We start from the raw sequence: 18852 nt of genomic DNA on the forward strand, positions 1-18852 counted from the left end.
GGTATTCGAATACTATAAAAAGTATTCGAATACAGTAAAAAGTATTCAAATACTTGTCACTCAAATACATTAAAAATTTAAAATAGTATACTAGATAAAAGGCTTAATACTACTTAAAAAATCAATTGTTATACTTTGTATGGGGTTAGCTTTTTTTATATTTCAATTGTTATATACAAATTTAAGGGGAGTAAAAGCGTATTATTATTATTATATTATTATATAGGAGGTACCTACCAGGACCTTTCTTATACCAGTTATATCCTTAAGAATACGTGTACCAGTTTTCAAAGCGATCGTACGTCGTGCACATGATACGTACGCCTTTCTGAAATTAATCCTAGCGATTTTGGAAAATTGGTACACATGGTTTTAAGGATATAAGAAAGGTCCCTATTGTTTTTAAGTTATGTAGTTCGGTATTCAGATGTATCGAATTTTTATATTTGATTTTGTGACAATGGAAACTTTCCCTAAACATTTCTAAATTGTTCTCAAATATTTGAATAACTTAAAAGTACTGCCTTTTTTTGAGGCCGGAAAAAAATTGTCTGAGATCGACCGGGAAAAAAGATTTTCTTATAGAATGTGGCCTGTAGAATCCATAATTTCAAACAATTTGAAGGTCTATAACTTTTGATTGAGAATTCTGATCGGAAAAGTACGAATTGTTTTGGATTCTACGCACCAAAATTAATAAGAAAAAGTGTTTTCCCGAGAAATTTTGGTGCAGTCGATTTTTGGCAAAAAAGGAAGGTTATACACTGCCTTTTTTTGAGCCCCGAAAAAAAAATTGTCTCAGATCGACCCGGAAAAAAAAATTTTCTTATAGAATGTGGCCTGTAGAATCCATAATTTCAAACAGTTCCAAGATTGGGCTACTAGTTCACGTTACAGCCCTTTGAATTTTCTTTCGAAATTGGTTTCTAGTCTATAACTTTTGATTGAGAAGTCTTATCGAAAAAGTACGAATTGTTTTGGATTCTACTCACCAAAATTAATAAGAAAAAGTGTTTTCCCGAGAAATTTTGGTGTAGTCGATTTTCGGTAAAAAAGGACAAAAAGGACACTGCCTTTTTTTGAGCCCCGAAGAAAAAATTGTCTCAGATCGACCGGGAAAATTTTCTTATAGAATGTGGCCTGTAGAATCCATAATTTCAAACAGTTCCAAGATTGGCCTACTAGTTCAAAAGTTACAGCCCTTTAAATTTTCTTTCGAAATTGGTTTCTGGTTAAGTATTCAAATACTATGCGAAGTATTCGGATACTTCTCAAAGTATTCAAATACCTTGCGAAGTATTCGAATACTAAATATTTGTGAAAGTATTTGAGTTACAAAAACAAATACTGCTTCCATAAAAGTATTTAATTACAAAGTATTTGAATACTTTAAAGGATTTGAATACTAAAAAGTATTTTTTATTATACCTGAATCACAATCTCCGTTTTAAACACTCAAATGCGTGCGAAAAAGGGCCTTTTTCTACTCCTATGTCGTAAACATACCCAAAATGTCACCCTGTACTGCACATCTAAATCGTTCATTATATCATACGGTTGCATAATGAAAATTAGAACTGTTACTTAATATATATATATTACGTAACAGGTTAAAGGTCAAACGCGAAATGTTAATTTAGTAGGTTGTCAGCCCTGCCCAATGAATGAAGTAACGTCAGATTTTGTTGTAGTAGGTTATGTTTCACATTTTGTAAAATTCTTTGAACAGAATTACTCATAATTTGTTTAAACATTGCCATTTGTATGAGAATGAAGAATGGAGCCTGTATGTAATTTATTAGCCGTGCCCAATTATTTTTCATAATCGCAATGGGCTACTCAAGAATGGTTTGAAGCTGCGTTCAGTTAATTAAGCAAACTCTGTTGCTACTATTTTGTATTTTAGAAAACTACAATAAGTACTCGAAGAATTAATGTATGGTGCCAATTACGACTTGCATGGAACACGGAATAATGCACTTTAGAATACTGGGTAGTCCGATGCTTTCTTCCCGGGAAAACTCGTTAAAAGACGCAGCGTTTTGAAGGCCTTAGTATTATCGATAGTTAGGTACCTAATACATTGGCAACTACAACAATAGAAATCGTTCAAAACTGTAATGAAAAAGAGCACAAACACCACCTGAGCTAGTTAGGTAGTAATCTTCAACTTCAACACTTGTATCTTGTATCCTATTGGCTATTGCATCTATGGTGCTAAAATGAAACTCACTTTGCAGTAAGGAATAGGGATGTAAAAACCCTGCAATACACATCCAATCTAAGTAAAAAGTATTTATAAAATTCTTGCTCGCTGGCGTGCATTCATGGAATATAAGTGAGGTTACGTTGTATTTTGTATTCCTTTTAAATAGACCATGACATTTGACACTTGACAGTTCTAATTTTTAGTTCGAAGTACGAATATTTAGAACCAAATCAATCGTAATCTATCAATCTTTTATCAATTATATTCAAGTCGTAGAAAAAGTATAGTACATAATTCGAGTGCTAATGCCTATTACGCACTCGATTTTATTACAACACTCGCTCGCTGCGCTCGCTCGTGTCGCAAACTACTCGTGCGAAATAGGCTTCTTAGCACACTTATTATGCAATATACTATTAAAACACACGTGCTTTAAAGTTGCTAAGTAACGATACTTCAAGTATGACTTTTGAAACTGTCATCTGGATGAAATAAAAAATCCTCTTAGGTCGCTTTCTGTAAATGCGGAACATTTCTTTGGCTTTTGTACCTATCCTTTGGTTGAAGCTTTCACAAACGCGCGTAATTTAGGGTATGCTTTCAAATCTGTTCCACTTTTTAATCGCAGCATTGCTTTAAAGTTTTGAATGAATGCACCAAAATATAGAAGATTTAAATACCTTTGACATTTCCATCATATATGCCAGCATTATGGATGCATTTAAGACTGTATTCGTAAGTAACTTCCTATTCATCCATGGAAACAACTTTTCATATTCTTTATATAGGCTTTACTGGAGTTGGATTTTACACCTACCAACGTTTGTTTAGATTTTACAACAATCGATTTAATGGACGGTGTATTATCTTTTTCAACGGAAATCGTTTAATTCACAAAGACGATGATTTTTATAAGCAAACGTCAAGTGACATTTCCATGGCAATCGTGAAATAACAAACACCCAGCCCACTTAATTAGACATGTATTCGAGTATAACGTCAATATGACTTCATTGTATTTCCTATTTTTAAATTATACTGCAGGTATAATAAAAATACTATAAGATACACGTGTATAATTGGTCTTTAAAGCACTTGCAACGTTAAAGGCACTCCGCTTTGCGTCGTGCCCTTAAACTCGTTGCGCGTGCTTTAAAGACTTGATTATACACTTGTATCTTAATATACTATACAAAATCGAATACTGCCCAGCTCTGCCGAAAAGTGGGCTTTCATCGCCAAACCTACACCCACAAATACTTTGATTTGATCGAGATCATTAATCAAATTACTCGTATAAAGATCACATGTGGTCTCGCTGCACCCGCAGAAAGAAGAGATTTAAGATCGAATTCTGCCGTATGAAAACCGATACTATCTAGTGTGGCATTCACAAAATATTTAAAAAATGGACTGCGATCGCTTTCTAAATTGCCATCGTAAATTATTCCAGTATCGAGCAAGCGGAGAAATCATCCTCGGCACCGGTTGTAAAAAATAATAGATACGTCCTTTACATTTAAAAATGCAAATGAAGACGGCGTACCGATATCTGTCAAAGTTTCAAAATCACTGGACCGATGGACACGATACGGACGTACCATCCGTCAACGTCACCCTCTTTTACAAATCGCCATCATACAATAGTGTACCCGTTTATTTGCCCCGGTGCCACTGAATTATCCGTCAATTAGACGAAAGATAATTAATTTTTTGGGTTAACGTATCGGACTACATTAATTAAAAAATTTCTTTCCATTTATAGGTGTGTTGACCCGCCCGATCTTCTTTCAATCGAGTACCGTTACTCCACGTGTTTTTGTAACTCGAAGCGTTAATTCCAAAATGAATTTTGATTATAGGTGTCTAGGCACATGCCAAAGTATATTCTTGCAAAATTACAATAGATAATAAAACTTTATTGTCCTTTTTCGTTAAAGTTTAAAGAATACAAGATTGATGGCTAGGATAAGATGCCACAAATGTATACTTTATAAACCCATGGCGCGAACTGAAGCAATAATTATGTATCTGGAAGTGTAAATCTACATTGGATTTTGCCCAATTTCTTTAAATTTTCACCATAATTGATAATGGTACAGCGTCACTCGTGACAAAAGTAATTTTTAACCGATTACCTGATCTCTCCTGTTTATTGAACAATTAAGAGGATGAAGGAGAACATTTTTCAAAAATTTCGAAAACAATTCAATAAAGATTAAGGGATCACATTTAAAATAATAGTCGTATAAAATTAAAAATATTTTAGCTCATACGTAAAAATTGATTCGCTTTGGTTTCTCGTCGTTGAATATATACAAAATGTCCGTCGTTTCCCAAAACTTTCAGTTGTAATAAAATATACGTCTATGCAAGTGACTTTGTTTTCAGCATTTTCTGATTTCTCTTCTCACTTTCAGTAAAATGGCATGGCTTGCGGTGGAATTGTTTCCAGAAGAAGTTTTTGCCACAATTGTATTCAGTATTCATATGGAACGATTAGTGTGTCCACTGCCAAATCGCTGCGATTTACTATGCGTGAAAAAGGTTGGCCCCGCATCCAAAACTGTTGCTTGGGTACATTTAACCAATTTTTGAAGGAGGGGGGTTTCAAGAATTTCCACCGTCCATTGCAGAAAATGTTGATTAAATTTACCACGCGAAAAAGTCTAATGTGTTCGATTCCATTAGAAGAGGGTTGACGCCACTCAACCACTTGATTATTATATGTTAAGGATGAATTGTATGATGCTATAATTGAGGATGGAGGAGATCTTATCCCTGATTTTGTAATTTTTTTCTCTATGGAATGCCATAAAAATCCAATATGACATCCATAATAAATAAGAAAATTGATGTAATTTACTCGAAACTCACAAGTTATAAAAATTTTGTTTTAGAACTATGAGAAAGCTGAGAAAAAAATCACTAGGTGGTTGTTAAAATTATTTTTTAATATTTTTGAAAATAAATGAACCCCAGCTCATTTTCGAAAAACACATATTTCGGTTTTTAGACCAGAACTTCGTTATATGCACAGTCAGAAGAACTTTAACACCTGCGTGTATAGCAATGCTCGGTTGCGGGGGTTGAAATTTTGGGTGTACACCAAATATTTGGAATTTTTTGATAGATTATGTTTAAGTACACTAGAACCAACCCTTAAAGGACCCTCTAACAATAAGTTTCCTTCTCGTTTGAAACTTACGTAATTTTCTAGAAAATTAACGCCTGTGTGTATAGCAATGGTCGGGGGTTGTAACTTTTGTTGTGGACCAAATGTTTTGAATTTTTTGATAGATTATGTTTAAGTAAACTACAACCAACCCTTAAAGTGCCCTCTAACAATATGTTTCTTTCTCGTCTGAAACTTACGTAATTTTCTAGAAAATTAACACCTACGTGTATGGCAATGGTCCGTTGCGGGGGTTGTAATTTTTGTTGTACACCAAATATTTTGAATTTTTTGATAGATTATGTTTAAGTACACTAGAACCAACCCTTAAAGGGCCCTCTAACAATAAGTTTCCTTCTCGTCTAAAACTTAACGTAATTTTCTAGAAAATTAACACCTGTGTGTATATGGTCGGTTGCGGGGGTTGTAACTTTTGTTGTACACCAAATATTTTGAATTTTTTGATAGATTATGTTTAAGTACACTAGAACCAACCCTTAAAGGGCCCTCTAACAATAAGTTTCCTTCTCGTCTAAAACTTAACGTAATTTTCTAGAAAATTAACACCTGTGTGTATATGGTCGGTTGCGGGGGTTGTAACTTTTGTTGTACACCAAATATTTTGAATTTTTTGATAGATTATGTTTAAGTACACTAGAACCAACCCTTAAAGTGCCTTCTAACAATAAGTTTCCTTCTCATCTGAAAGTTACGTAATTTTCTAAAAAATTAACACCTGTGGGTATAGAAATGGTCGGTTGCGGGGGTTGTAACTTTTGTTGTGCACCAAATGTTTTGAATTTTTTGATAGATTATATTTAAGTAAACTACAACCAACCCTTAAAGTGCCCTCTAACAATATGTTTCTTTCTCGTCTGAAACTTACGTAATTTTCTAGAAAATTAACACCTACGTGTATAGCAATGGTCCGTTGCGGGGGTTGTAATTTTTGTTGTACACCAAATATTTTGAATTTGTTTATAGATTATGTTTAAGTAACCTATAGCCAACCCCGAACCTGCCCTTTAACAATAAATTTCCTTCTTGCTTCAAACTTACGGAATTTTTTAGGAAATAAAAACCTGCTTGAATAGCAACGCTCGGTTGCGGGGGTTGTAATTTTTGTTGTGCACCAAATATTTGGAATTTTTTGATAGATTATGTTTAAGTAAACTACACCCAACCCTGAAACTGTCATTTAAGAATAAATTTCCCTCTCGCTTTAAACTTACGTAATTTTTTGAGAATTCACACCTACGTGTATCGAAATCCTCGATTGCGGGGGTTGTAACTTTTGTTGTACATCAACATTTTGAATTTTTTGACAGATTATGTTTAAGTAATCTACAACCAACCCTGAAACTGCCCTCTAACAAGAAATTTCGTTCTCGTTTTAAACTTAGCAATTGCCAAATATAATAGGAAATGAAAGGAATGAATTTTTTAAGAGAGATTTTTTAAGGTGAGTGCAAATTGGTCCTAAATTCGAAACACAACTTTCTCGAGTTATACGATGGTTCCATTTGTTCGGGCATTCTTTGTGAACATCTCGTGATATCATTGATATTGTAAGTAAGCACAAAAATAACTTGGTTATAAAAAATGCACATGAGTATAAGTTAGTTCTACACTTATAGGAAACTATTTTCAAATTAATTCTGAAATTTACAATGTTTAAGGTGGAATCGTGGGAGGACTAGTACGGCTGCCAATTAAATTAATTATTGGGACATTAATTATAAATTGTGGACAAGTGAGGGTGCCAACTTTATTGACGTCGATTTACCAACTTTTGAGTAATAAATGTATATAAATGCAAAAATTCTGTGTTTTAATTTTGATCCCTATCATAATTAGACGGTTTGAAAATCGCAGCCGTGTTTATTAATTGAGATTTAAGGATAATTCGTAGATATTTGACATCAACATTAAAAGCACAAAGCAAGAGTGGAAATTAGATTTTCCGCACTCTCAAATTCATTCCCAAAATTTATACCACAAATTAAAAGTGAAAGTAAACGCAACTTTTCCCCAAGCATGGCTGGTTTATACTCGCATACCACACCAGACCACTCAAAACGCGCGACGATTGAAAAATCCAACACTTTTCCAAACACAACGCCTGCCCATTGTGGGAAGCAAACAGACGCGTTTCAGTAAACGTCGAATTTTTCCCACGGAATCTTTAAATAAATCACTTACTTCTTGTTTGTATCCATAAAGGCGTCAAACTCGACCGACATTTTACAGCAGAGAGCCTTTCTGTGATGCGACGCTGGACATTTGGTGTTAATCACGTGGCCATCTGTAAAAATATAAACATTTCAGTTGCATGTTTACTACCGAACGTTTTAATGCAAATGCTTCGTGTGCAAAAAGCGAGCGCACAAGAATATGGTAAGTTTATTTAAATTAAGGGTGGCCAGTGAAGCATGTAGTTCACCTGCACTCTCTCTCTTTACGTTACCCTTTGTTCCGCTAGGATTATTACGGCAAGGAAATGTACTGATTAGTGATCTTCTTTATTGTTTCTACTTTGCATTTGCCGTATTAAGGGCGTTGTTGTAATTTGCACAGCTGGAACTTGTCGATTGGATGAATTATTCAAGACTTTCTTACATAAAAATATTTATTTATGCGACAAATAAAAGAAATCATTAACATGAAAATAGAGGACGTGATTTTTTTCCCATTTTTGCCCAAATGTCACCTTACTTATTACTGTATGGAAATTTGTGAGAAAGAAACTGTAGAAGAAAATTTCAATTTAATTGTTTAAAGGCGCAATTTATACAGAAATCTAATTTTTGTAGTAGTACTGTTAAGACCAATCCCCCAACTTTTCCTGGCTTTAAGCCTCGGGTTCCTGTTTACCGTTATGAAAATTCCTTTAGTTTCTGGCATCTGACTACTATAATTTTCGCAGCTTAACTGTAGGTATATTTGACAGAATAGGATTAAGCCTTAATTGCCCTTAATTGGCAAGTTTTAGTTTAGGCTTTCAAGTGTCATATGCTCCAAGATTAAATCTTACCCAATCTTAGAGCTTGCGGCCGACTTTAGAGCTTTACGTACCAGTTATTGCAATTAATTTGTTTCTTTTAATTTTAAATTAGTTATTTGTGAGTTGTTATAAATCGTTTCGTAATTGAAAAATAATCAAAATATACGATACCGCACAACCCTATATCGGTGCGATCTGCAACAACAACTTCTTTTCGTTTTATTTTGGAGACAAAACCATATTCTTTACTAATAATAATAATAATAATACCTTTATTTGGTTACATATTGCACCCATATTATGAGTACATTGCGAGAATTGTGTAGAACCTCTTCTATGCCATCTGTATTTTAAAGATACTCAGCACAACACTAAATAAAATTAAACTCCAAAATTTTACAAGTTCTGAAGAAATGGTACAGGCATCATCATTCAATTTCTATTAAATTAAAAATCTTTCTGGAGGAAATTTTGTGAAAATTAGATGTTCTTCGCCCCTAAGCAATTTATTTATAATCACTCAAAGGGATGTTCCTACAATGCTCGTCGCTTATGGAAATCTTGCAATTTTTGAACATTTGGTGAAGTAGCTCTAACAAAACATGGAAGTGAAGCACAAACTTTTGTTTCAAAAGCAAACTTCTCGCATGATGGAAATGCGAAATTTGAGCAGTACAAAGAAAAGGAAGTGTTTTACTAACGGATCCAATTAATATGCAATGAATAAATTACAATACAATAGCGCTATTAGCCCGCCGGTAATTTAAGCAGAAAAGCGACAGTGGAGGTGCGGGAAGTACTTACAAATTTAACACATCGCCATTAATTTAAATTACGTACAGCTCGTAATTAGTTAAGTACAGAACGATCGTCTTGAGATAACAATTCGATCTAGCCAATAAAACCCGAGCAATTGTCTAAAAGGATATATAATTAACGTTACAAAATAACAGGAAACGGATCTTTGTAATTCAATAAACGTCGGTAGCCATTTGTCTGATCTTATTTAGATCAATTACGCTTATTATCCAAATATCCTTTGTGGCGAAAGCCGAGTAACGTGATTGTTCCGTCCGTCCGTTCTCTGCTCGTTTTCATTACCGACGTCTACGGCAATAAAAAGCTGTAGGTATACGCTTAACTCAATTTGATCGCCCCCTGTTATCCTAAAAAATTTCTCTCGCCAAAAGCCTCTTAAAACGCACCCTTCCGATAAAAGAATCCCATAAAATTTGCACGAGAATTTTATCTATAAATCGAAGGTGAAACACATTTAAAATAGAGATAAAGCCGGAAAAAGGGAGAAACCCATCAATTACGGAGACGTGTGCCGGAGTTCCCTTTTGTGATACTTTACAATTTCCCGCGTTCCATGAGAAAAAAAGTCCGATCGTTTATCAATTTGATCGCATGCGCTGCCGCTCATTGATAGATATATACTTTTTTTTCAGAACCCGTATAGATCCACAATTAACTGCCGCAAGACCTTTTCGGCTTTGGTTTTTATTACGTCGGAGGCCCATAACGCATAATAATAATAAAAAGATGAGGGAGAATAGCGAAGTGAAACAGTAATTTAAGTCGGATAATAAAACAATATTTCCCAAAGGTATTTGGGATATTTTTTTAAGTGTAAGATACACTTGTAAGGGATTTAAATATTTCGTTTGTATTTAAAATGAAAATGGAATTACAGCAGCTTTTCTTTGAGGCATCAACATATTAAAATTAGGTACTTACCTACCGAAAGATGTAACATTATCAGAGTAATTACCGTTTAACGTAATTGTATCCAAAATGGTGCACAAAACCGTCTAAAACATACCCATGTAACGTTCTTTTTTCCTTTTTTTGAAGTACAGGTTTCGTTCCATCAGGCTTAGAAACCTGTGATGTATTTGCGTAGCCTAAGAAAAACCGTGTAATCAACATTGAGAGGGAAAAGGAGAAGTCCGACAGAGCCACCAGAAGAGCATCCCCATCGAGATCCCCACCCCAGATATATTTCCATTATGTTACTAATGAAGAATGGCCTAATTTTGAAATTAAAATTAATGCCTACCTCTTTTCGAAGCATAGGATTTGTACTAACTAAACAATAAATTGCGGTTTCCCTCTTGCATGTAATAGTGCTTCGTGTGGTACTTCCAAAAACGTTATAATTACTGACAGTTACGTCGAATAAAGACCATACATAACAATTAACGAACAATAAAAAAGCATTCTAATGAGTGCCCCAAATTCACATAATTAACAGTTAACTGTATCGACTTAACGTCCACATTCGCGCGGGTTGAATAGACGAAGACAAATGACCGTAAAACTTACGTGTTTTGTTGTGAAGGTCCTTATCATCGCTATCGGTAAAAAACCAAGTCTGAAACAAAGGAACTAATTAAATTACAATCTCCGTGCACTTCTTCATCAAAAATTTTTAATTACGCCACACTCTTAATAATAAAAATAGAAAACTCATCCCTCCGACATAAAAAGATGAACTTCCGTTTGTCACATCATAAGAGACTGTTTCTTGTAGATAATTCTGGAGGATAATAAATAACTCATTGCCGTCCTGCCTGAAGGCGAGGGGAAGGAAAAAAAGGAAAATCTTAATCGAGCTTGGTCTTATTTATGCTTGGAATTTTCTTAATTATAGAAGGTAAATTGAGGGTTTTTATTGGTTATTCAGTACTAGCTAATCCGATTAAAAGATCATATAATTTTTCATGCGTTTATCCGCATACTCGTCCGCATATTTTCCGACAATTGGAACGTATCGAATAAAAAACAACCTGCGTCATCTAGCGGAAACGTTTCCAGTTGATTCTAAGTGCAATTTCCCTATAGGTGCATAATAGTAGGAAGCTTTTCGGGAGGTCTAAAATTCAATGCCGTTACTTTGCGAACACCTAAATTGCTGCAAGAATAAAATCAATTAATACTTCGAAATTCAGATTTCAATGTTTACTCTTTTCAAACAGTAACTGAAACACTTTAATTCACCTAAAATAAAATACCATACAGATGGCATGGCGATTCTCAACTGCGGGGGTTGTAACTTTGGTGGTGGTACACGAAATATTTCTGTTTCTTTCACCGATTACGTTTAAATGATGTACAAACAACCCCCCAATTGCCTTCTAAAGATTAAATCGCACCCCGTTCTCAAATTTCATATTTTTTAAGAAAATTCTTCTATGCATGTATAGCAATTCTCAATTGCGGGGGTCGTAACGTTTGTGGTGCACGAAATATTTTTGTTTCTTTCACCGATTACGTTTAAATGATGTACAAACAACCCCCCAATTGCCTTCTAAAGACAAAATCGCACCCCGTTCCCAAATTTCATATTTTTTAAGAAAATTCTTCTATGCATGTATAGCAATTCTCAATTGCGGGGGTTGTAACTTTTGTGGTGCACGAAATATTTTTGTTTCTTTCACCGATTACGTTTAAATGATGTACAAACAACCCCCCAATTGCCTTCTAAAGATAAAATCGCACCCCGTTCCCAAGCCTCATATTTTGAAGATAATTCTCCTATGCATGTATAGCAATTCTCAATTGCGGGGGTTGTAACTTTTGTGGTGCACGAAATATTTTTGTTTCTTTCACCGATTACGTTTAAATGATGTACAAACAACCCCCCAATTGCCTTCTAAAGACAAAATCGCACCCCGTTCCCAAATTTCATATTTTTTAAGAAAATTCTTCTATGCATGTATAGCAATTCTCAATTGCGGGGGTCGTAACGTTTGTGGTGCACGAAATATTTTTGTTTCTTTCACCGATTACGTTTAAATGATGTACAAACAACCCCCAAATTGCCTTCTAAAGACAAAATCGCACCCCGTTCTCAAATTTCATATTTTTTAAGAAAATTCTTCTATGCGTGTATAGCAATTCTCAATTGCGGGGGTTGTAACTTTGGTGGTACACGAAATATTTCTGTTTCTTTCACCGATTACGTTTACATGAAGTACAGAGAACCCCCCAATTTCCTTCTAAGGATAAAATCGCACTCCTTCAAATTACATATTTTTTTTCAAAATTTTCTAATGCAGCTAAAAAATTCCCTTTAATGTGTGTAGCAAGGGATAGCCATCTTCGAGGGGTTTGTAAATTGTTTGACTTGGGCCTAAAGGGATTTTCAGTTCATGATGTTTATTTCGATTTTAAAAAATTCGTACTTGCCGGAGGTGGTTAATTTAACCAACCTGGAGACCCCTTTACTCCATACTCAATTGGCAATCAAACCGTATAGGTACTTGTAACATTATTTCTTGTTTATAAATTGCAAATAAACTAGTAAGAATATCAAAACCCTCCTATACAAAATAACTAAAACGCTCAAAATCCTGAAGTGGCACTCGACCCTCTGTAAAAGCGCCAATGTCTGCTTTATCCCAATCCGAGCGTAAACCTCCACCAAAAATCCTCGACAGCGATTAGGGAAAAGCGAAGGAGCTTCTGTTTTAAGTTTACGACCACCCCCAAATTCCTCTCGAAGTATTTAGCAAAGCAGGTGCGCTCGTCTAACCCTCCGCAGGTTTCGTCTTTGTGCCGAATCGAAATGTGATATTTTTCCGGCTAGTGGATAATGTCTAAATATTTTAAATGGGAGGGTGAGGTTGCGATACCGTATTTCCGTACTACATAAAAAGGCTTTTAGTTACATAAACTTTGGTGTAGGATTTAAATATAATACCAATATACATCAAAGGAAGCGCCCATGCCTAGGAGTGAAGTTTATTTATTTGATTATTTATTCATACTGAAATATCATGGCTGGGTCCAATACGCAGATTTTTTTGAAATGTATGATAAAATTCAATTTCACCAGAACTTTTTCCATTCAATTTTAATTGGATAATTCATTTTAGTTACACAGGGGGAACAATCTCTACCTTTGAAACTGTTATCAGTGGAGACTGAAGTTAACGCTTCCTTATCATATGATAAAACATCAAAGGAAGCTTTATGCTAGGTCAACTTTACGCTGATTTTCAGAAAATGACTTTTCTAAGTACGGATGGAAGTACCTCAGCAGTTTTTATAAAGGTGAATTAAGAGAAAAAGTTTATACCTGGAAAATGGAAACTCGATGAGTGCGGATAATAATTAAAACGTTGAATATTAATATTTGGGGGACGATATCATTTTTCAGTCTGGAATTAATTTTCAGTTTCAAGCTTAAAGGGGATATGCGTTCGTTGCCGAATGGGATTTACATAAATAACCGCATTTCTAACGCAAATTATGGAAATTAAATAATACATTTATATCAGAGATATGTACGAATTTTTGAAGGGTTTATTTTGGCTTTTGTTACATAGTTTTAGCCAGTCTCGTTCATGTTTTACCTTTCTTTGGCATTTCCTGGACTGTTTCATTAGCATGCTAATTGCATTTAATTATATTTAATTGGGCGTTGACTGGTATGAGTCAGTATGTGGTTATTTTTAAACATTTCAACAAATTTTGCACCAACAATACTGTCAGAACAAAGACATTCCACAGATAGAAAAAGGCCGCCCGTTTTTCAAAACACGTTTACATACAAATAGTGACCAGAATAGCCCACTAAAATCCATTACAAAACATCATCAACTTCCTATTTAGTGCGAAAATGAACTCCTCGATAAGGACGTGGTATAGCTCTTTTCAATATAACGGCCATTAGATTTTAATGTGCTAGAAAGGCCTAAAGATGAACTATACTTCGGATTCGGGGGCAAATTTTGTAAATGAGAGCCTTGGTGCGATTTTATGAGTCTCTTGAGAGAATTTAAGGGTCTACAAAGGTGTTTTTTTAGAACCTTTAAGGGCTTTAAACATATGTAAGAGGTATAACAAAAATCTACGAAAGACTTAAAAACGTCGCCATCAGTATCGAAGAGTCGCAAGAGCATTCTAGACTTTTAGTTTGTGAGATGACTCTTTTACGCCCAAAAAATCAGGCTGAAACCCGAACTTTCGACTAAAAATAGAAATTTTTTGGATTTAAAATAATAACATTCGATTGGAATTCAAACTGTAGACTTTACGCTCGAAATCGCGACATTGAACTCCATTTTTAAATCCAAAATCTCGGATTGAAACTCGAAATTTCGACTGAAAATAGAAATTTGAATTTGAAATAATAAAATTCGATTGAAATTCAAACTGTAGACCTTACGCTCGAAATTTCGACATTGAACCCCATTTTTAAAACCTACAGTTCGGGTTGAAACACGAAATTTAGACTGAAAATAGAAATTTGGATTCGAAATAATAAAATTCGATTGAAATTCAAACTGTAGACTTTACGATCGAAATTTTGACATTAAACTCCATTTTTAAAACCCAAAGTTCGGCTTGAAACACGAAGTTTAGACTGAAAATAGAAATTTGGATTTGAAATCATAAAATTCGATTGAAATTCAAACTGTAGACCTTACGCTCGAAATTTCGACATTGAACCCCATTTTTAAAACCTACAGTTCGGGTTGAAACACGAAATTTAGACTGAAAATAGAAATTTGGATTCGAAATAATAAAATTCGATTGAAATTCAAACTGTAGACTTTACGATCGAAATTTTGACATTAAACTCCATTTTTAAAACCCAAAGTTCGGCTTGAAACACGAAGTTTAGACTGAAAATAGAAATTTGGATTTGAAATCATAAAATTCGATTGAAATTCAAACTGTAGACCTTACGCTCGAAATTTCGACATTGAACCCCATTTTTAAAACCTACAGTTCGGGTTGAAACACGAAATTTAGACTGAAAATAGAAATTTGGATTCGAAATAATAAAATTCGATTGAAATTCAAACTGTAGACTTTACGATCGAAATCGCGACATTGAACTCCATTTTTAAATCCAAAATCTCGGATTGAAACTCAAAATTTCGACTGAAAATAGAAATTTGAATTTGAAATAATAAAATTCGATTGAAATTCAAAGTTTAGACTTTACGCTCGAAATTTCGACATTGAACCCCATTTTTAAAACCCAAAGTTCGGGTTGAAACACGAAATTTAGACTTAAAATAGAAATTTGGATTTGAAATAATAAAATTAGATTGAAATTCAAAGTGTAGACTTTACGCTAGAAATTTCACCCTTGAATCCCATTTTTAAAACCCAAAGTTCGGCTTGAAACACGAAATTAAGACTGAAAATAGAAATTTGGATTGGAAATAATAAAATTAGATTGAAATTCAAAGTGTAGACTTTACGCTCGAATTTTCACCCTGGAATCCCATTTTTAAAACCCAAAATTCGGCTTTAAACACGAAATTTAAGCTGAAAATAGAAATTTGGATTTGAAATAATAAAATTAGATTGAAATTCAAAGTGTAGACTTTACGCTCGAAATTTCACCCTTGAATCCCATTTTTAAAACCCAAAGTTCGGGTTGAAACACGAAATTTAGACTGAAAATAGAAATTTGGATTTGAAATAACAAAATTAACCATTTTTAAAACGCAAAACTTCAGCTTGAAGCATTTTGCAATATTTGATATAAGAATCTGGGAAAGTAGCGGAGAGAAAGGGAAAAGGGTTGTAATTTTACGAGCTCATGTAAAAAACTGATATTCGGCGCGTGTATCATCCCGAATGTAAAAAAATGGAAAGTTCAATTGTTTCCAAAACGTGGCTTTTAGGAGAAGTTAAATCGATACTAATATAAAGCAAAGGAACGTATGTGTAACACGTGTCTCATTGAAACGTCAATGGCGTTACCCGTGGGAAAAATTTAACCCTCACCCTCACTTAGACAACCGTAACCGGCATAAAGGGCGCAAACAATATGTTTCTGGTGTACTCCTCTCCCCATGGGAGTACTTTATGTACGCAAACCTAAAAGATAGGTGTCATTATCTCTAATAGAATGCCCATAATTACTACAAGCACGAAAGAAAAAAAAGTGACAATTCCTCAGGTAGTCTCTACGGGCACGCGACCTACCCGCTAAACTTACCTGTTCTTTCGCCAGCTGAAACCAAGTCTTCAGGATCACGGATAATCTGCTCTTGTGATATCGTTTCGTAGTTTTGACACTGATGAATATATCGTCTACGGTTATCGTTGGTGGCCTGAAGGTGGTAGGAATCTCGCTCGTCGCCTTATTAGCTGCCAGCTCCTCGTAGCCGAAATCGTACCGGTAATCCTTGCCACCTTTGCCGTTCAGAATGGCCTGTAAAAAACGTCAAAGTTGTAAATGTTTAGTGGCGTCAAGTATGCGAGGACGATTGTCGCTATTTATATTATAAAATGTTATTTATTGACAGTTGATTGGCGCGCGTTTGAATTAATGAAATAAAGCTCGTTCGGGAATTTATAATCTTAAAAGGGTTAATCCGATAGTCGCAGATGGGGTTGCTCTATGCTAATAAAAGAGGAATGTACTTTCATTTAAAATCTATACCCAAAAAGCGAGCTAAAAACTAATTGGGTACCGATGTAATAAAATTCACACCGAGGGTTTAGTTTTCGAATATAACTTCAAGTATAGACCTTAAATTTTGAGCCCTCTTTTTACTTAAAGTATGCTCATATAAATTTATCTCCGTTGGTTTCAACAGGATGGTGCACCCGCATACAACGGCATAATCGTGCGACAATACATATCGGACAAATTTGTTCATTCTCCGGGACATTTGTCCGATCGATCTTCTCACACTATTAGAGCGTTGTGTGAGGGTGCACCATCCTGTTGAAACCAACAGAGTTTTCCAGTTTTGTTGTGGATAGAAAAGACTGTGCAGCTGGTTCCTTATAAGTTCTCAAGCAATGCTTTCGGGCTGCTTCTCATGTTGATGATAGGGATACCAAACTGAATTTGGAGAGAGCTTTAGGAAGACAGGTCAAATCTCAATTTATCTAAAGTGTCCCCCAAGTCATGGTCATTAACTCGGTAAAGATGGCATTAGGCGTAGTGTGTCATCTCCTCTGTTTTCACTGATGCGGCTCTAACGGACGAGGGACTTCCGGAATAAGGAGATAACTCTGTACCAAGTACCAACGGCATCTGGGGAGGGCGGTTGAGCGGGTTCGGGGGCATTTTTTTGTCCAGGAGGTAAGCAATCACTCCAAAGGCGGAGGAATATCGTATACATCCTTGTAAATTTCCATTTTATCCTCCATTTTATCGAAAAATGTTTCAATTAAAAGTTATTTGATATCTAATTTTTTTTTAACAAAAGCGTAACAGATAATTTTTTATCAAATGACAAGATATCTTTTGCCAACTTATTTGATGTTTTATTCCCTTTTGAAAAATGTGAAATATTAGTACTCTTGCTTCGGAAAAATTTTAAGAAAACATCAAAAAACTATTTCAACAACGTTCAAGAGTGCTCTCATTTGCCTTTCAGATAAATGAGCCATTTATATTAAGCGTATTTCACTCACAAATGGATGTCGCCCAACTTTTTGACATACTACCTCGACAGCTTTATCTGTTGCGCTTTTGTATTAAAAAAATAAAAAATTCCACGTGTTAAAAAATTTTATTTTTGATAAAAGATATATACGATATTCCATACTTTTCGGACACCCTGTATATTTTATTTATAGCTTACCAGATTTAGAGTGCAAAATAAAAATTATTCAATACACCACTAAGTATGTATTTACAGTATTTTGTGTACTTACTTGACAGTCAGCCCTATTGGTTGTTTAACATTCAGAGGGTTAAACATTTACTATAAATCAAAATCTTCATCCATAGAATGTCCAAATTTATAATTGATTTCGAAAGACAATAAAAAATAGAGGACAATCCTTAAACGTATAACTAAGCCATATACATTCCCTAGCATCAACTTGCAAATCCGGATAATGAGACGATTTATTTTAATGACTTTAATTAATGCAACTATTCCTGGTTTTTAGTACATACATTCGAATATGCGGAAATTAATGTAATTTCAAATAAAACAACAAATTTAACTCAATAGAACTTGACTACTATCTTTTGCGAAAAAAAGATGTATCTTACAATATCCGAATTATAACCAGAAAAGGTGTAGATAAGGGAAATCTGAGGGAAAATAGATCCTGGTCATGGATAGTATTGTGTTAAGTGCGGTTACTATGGTTACTAGCTTAAAAAATTGTTGACATACGTTGGATGAATTGTGATTCAAATACTTTTGAAATGATCGTCTTCCACAGAGATGAGAGACTTCTGTCACTCTGGCACTCACTACTCAGACAAGAAAATGGGGGTGGTCAGTTCCTTTAAATACCACTAGTTCAGTTGTGGAGAAAACACCAATTTCAATAATATTTATTGTAAAGACATTCGTTCAAGAGCATATAATTTCCGAATTTGTAATAAACTCACTTTACGAATGACAACGTCCAAAAGACCAAAAATCTTGCGAAAAATTGGCTAATAAAACTCTTACTTTTCTTTGACATTTTTCTCATCGCCTGGAAGAACTTTGCAACTTTTAATTATTGACC

General features: G+C 34.6%; 1 protein-coding gene across 1 annotated transcript in view; it reads right to left on the bottom strand.

The window, feature by feature from the left end:
- The window catches only part of LOC116176682 (fringe glycosyltransferase-like), an 81073-nt gene that overhangs the window by 61737 nt on the left and 484 nt on the right, over positions 1–18852 (bottom strand). Inside the window, exons 2-4 of the mRNA XM_031495412.1 lie at positions 16361–16576; positions 10717–10765; positions 7587–7689 (exon numbers count right to left, since the gene is read on the bottom strand). Of these exons, the coding sequence (XP_031351272.1) occupies positions 7587–7689; positions 10717–10765; positions 16361–16576 (368 nt within the window). The remainder of the gene's footprint in view (positions 1–7586; positions 7690–10716; positions 10766–16360; positions 16577–18852) is intronic.

The sequence above is a fragment of the Photinus pyralis genome, unplaced genomic scaffold, assembly GCF_008802855.1.
Source record: "Photinus pyralis isolate 1611_PpyrPB1 unplaced genomic scaffold, Ppyr1.3 Ppyr1.4_LG7, whole genome shotgun sequence".
In the NCBI taxonomy this organism is placed as follows: Eukaryota; Metazoa; Arthropoda; class Insecta; order Coleoptera; family Lampyridae; genus Photinus; species Photinus pyralis.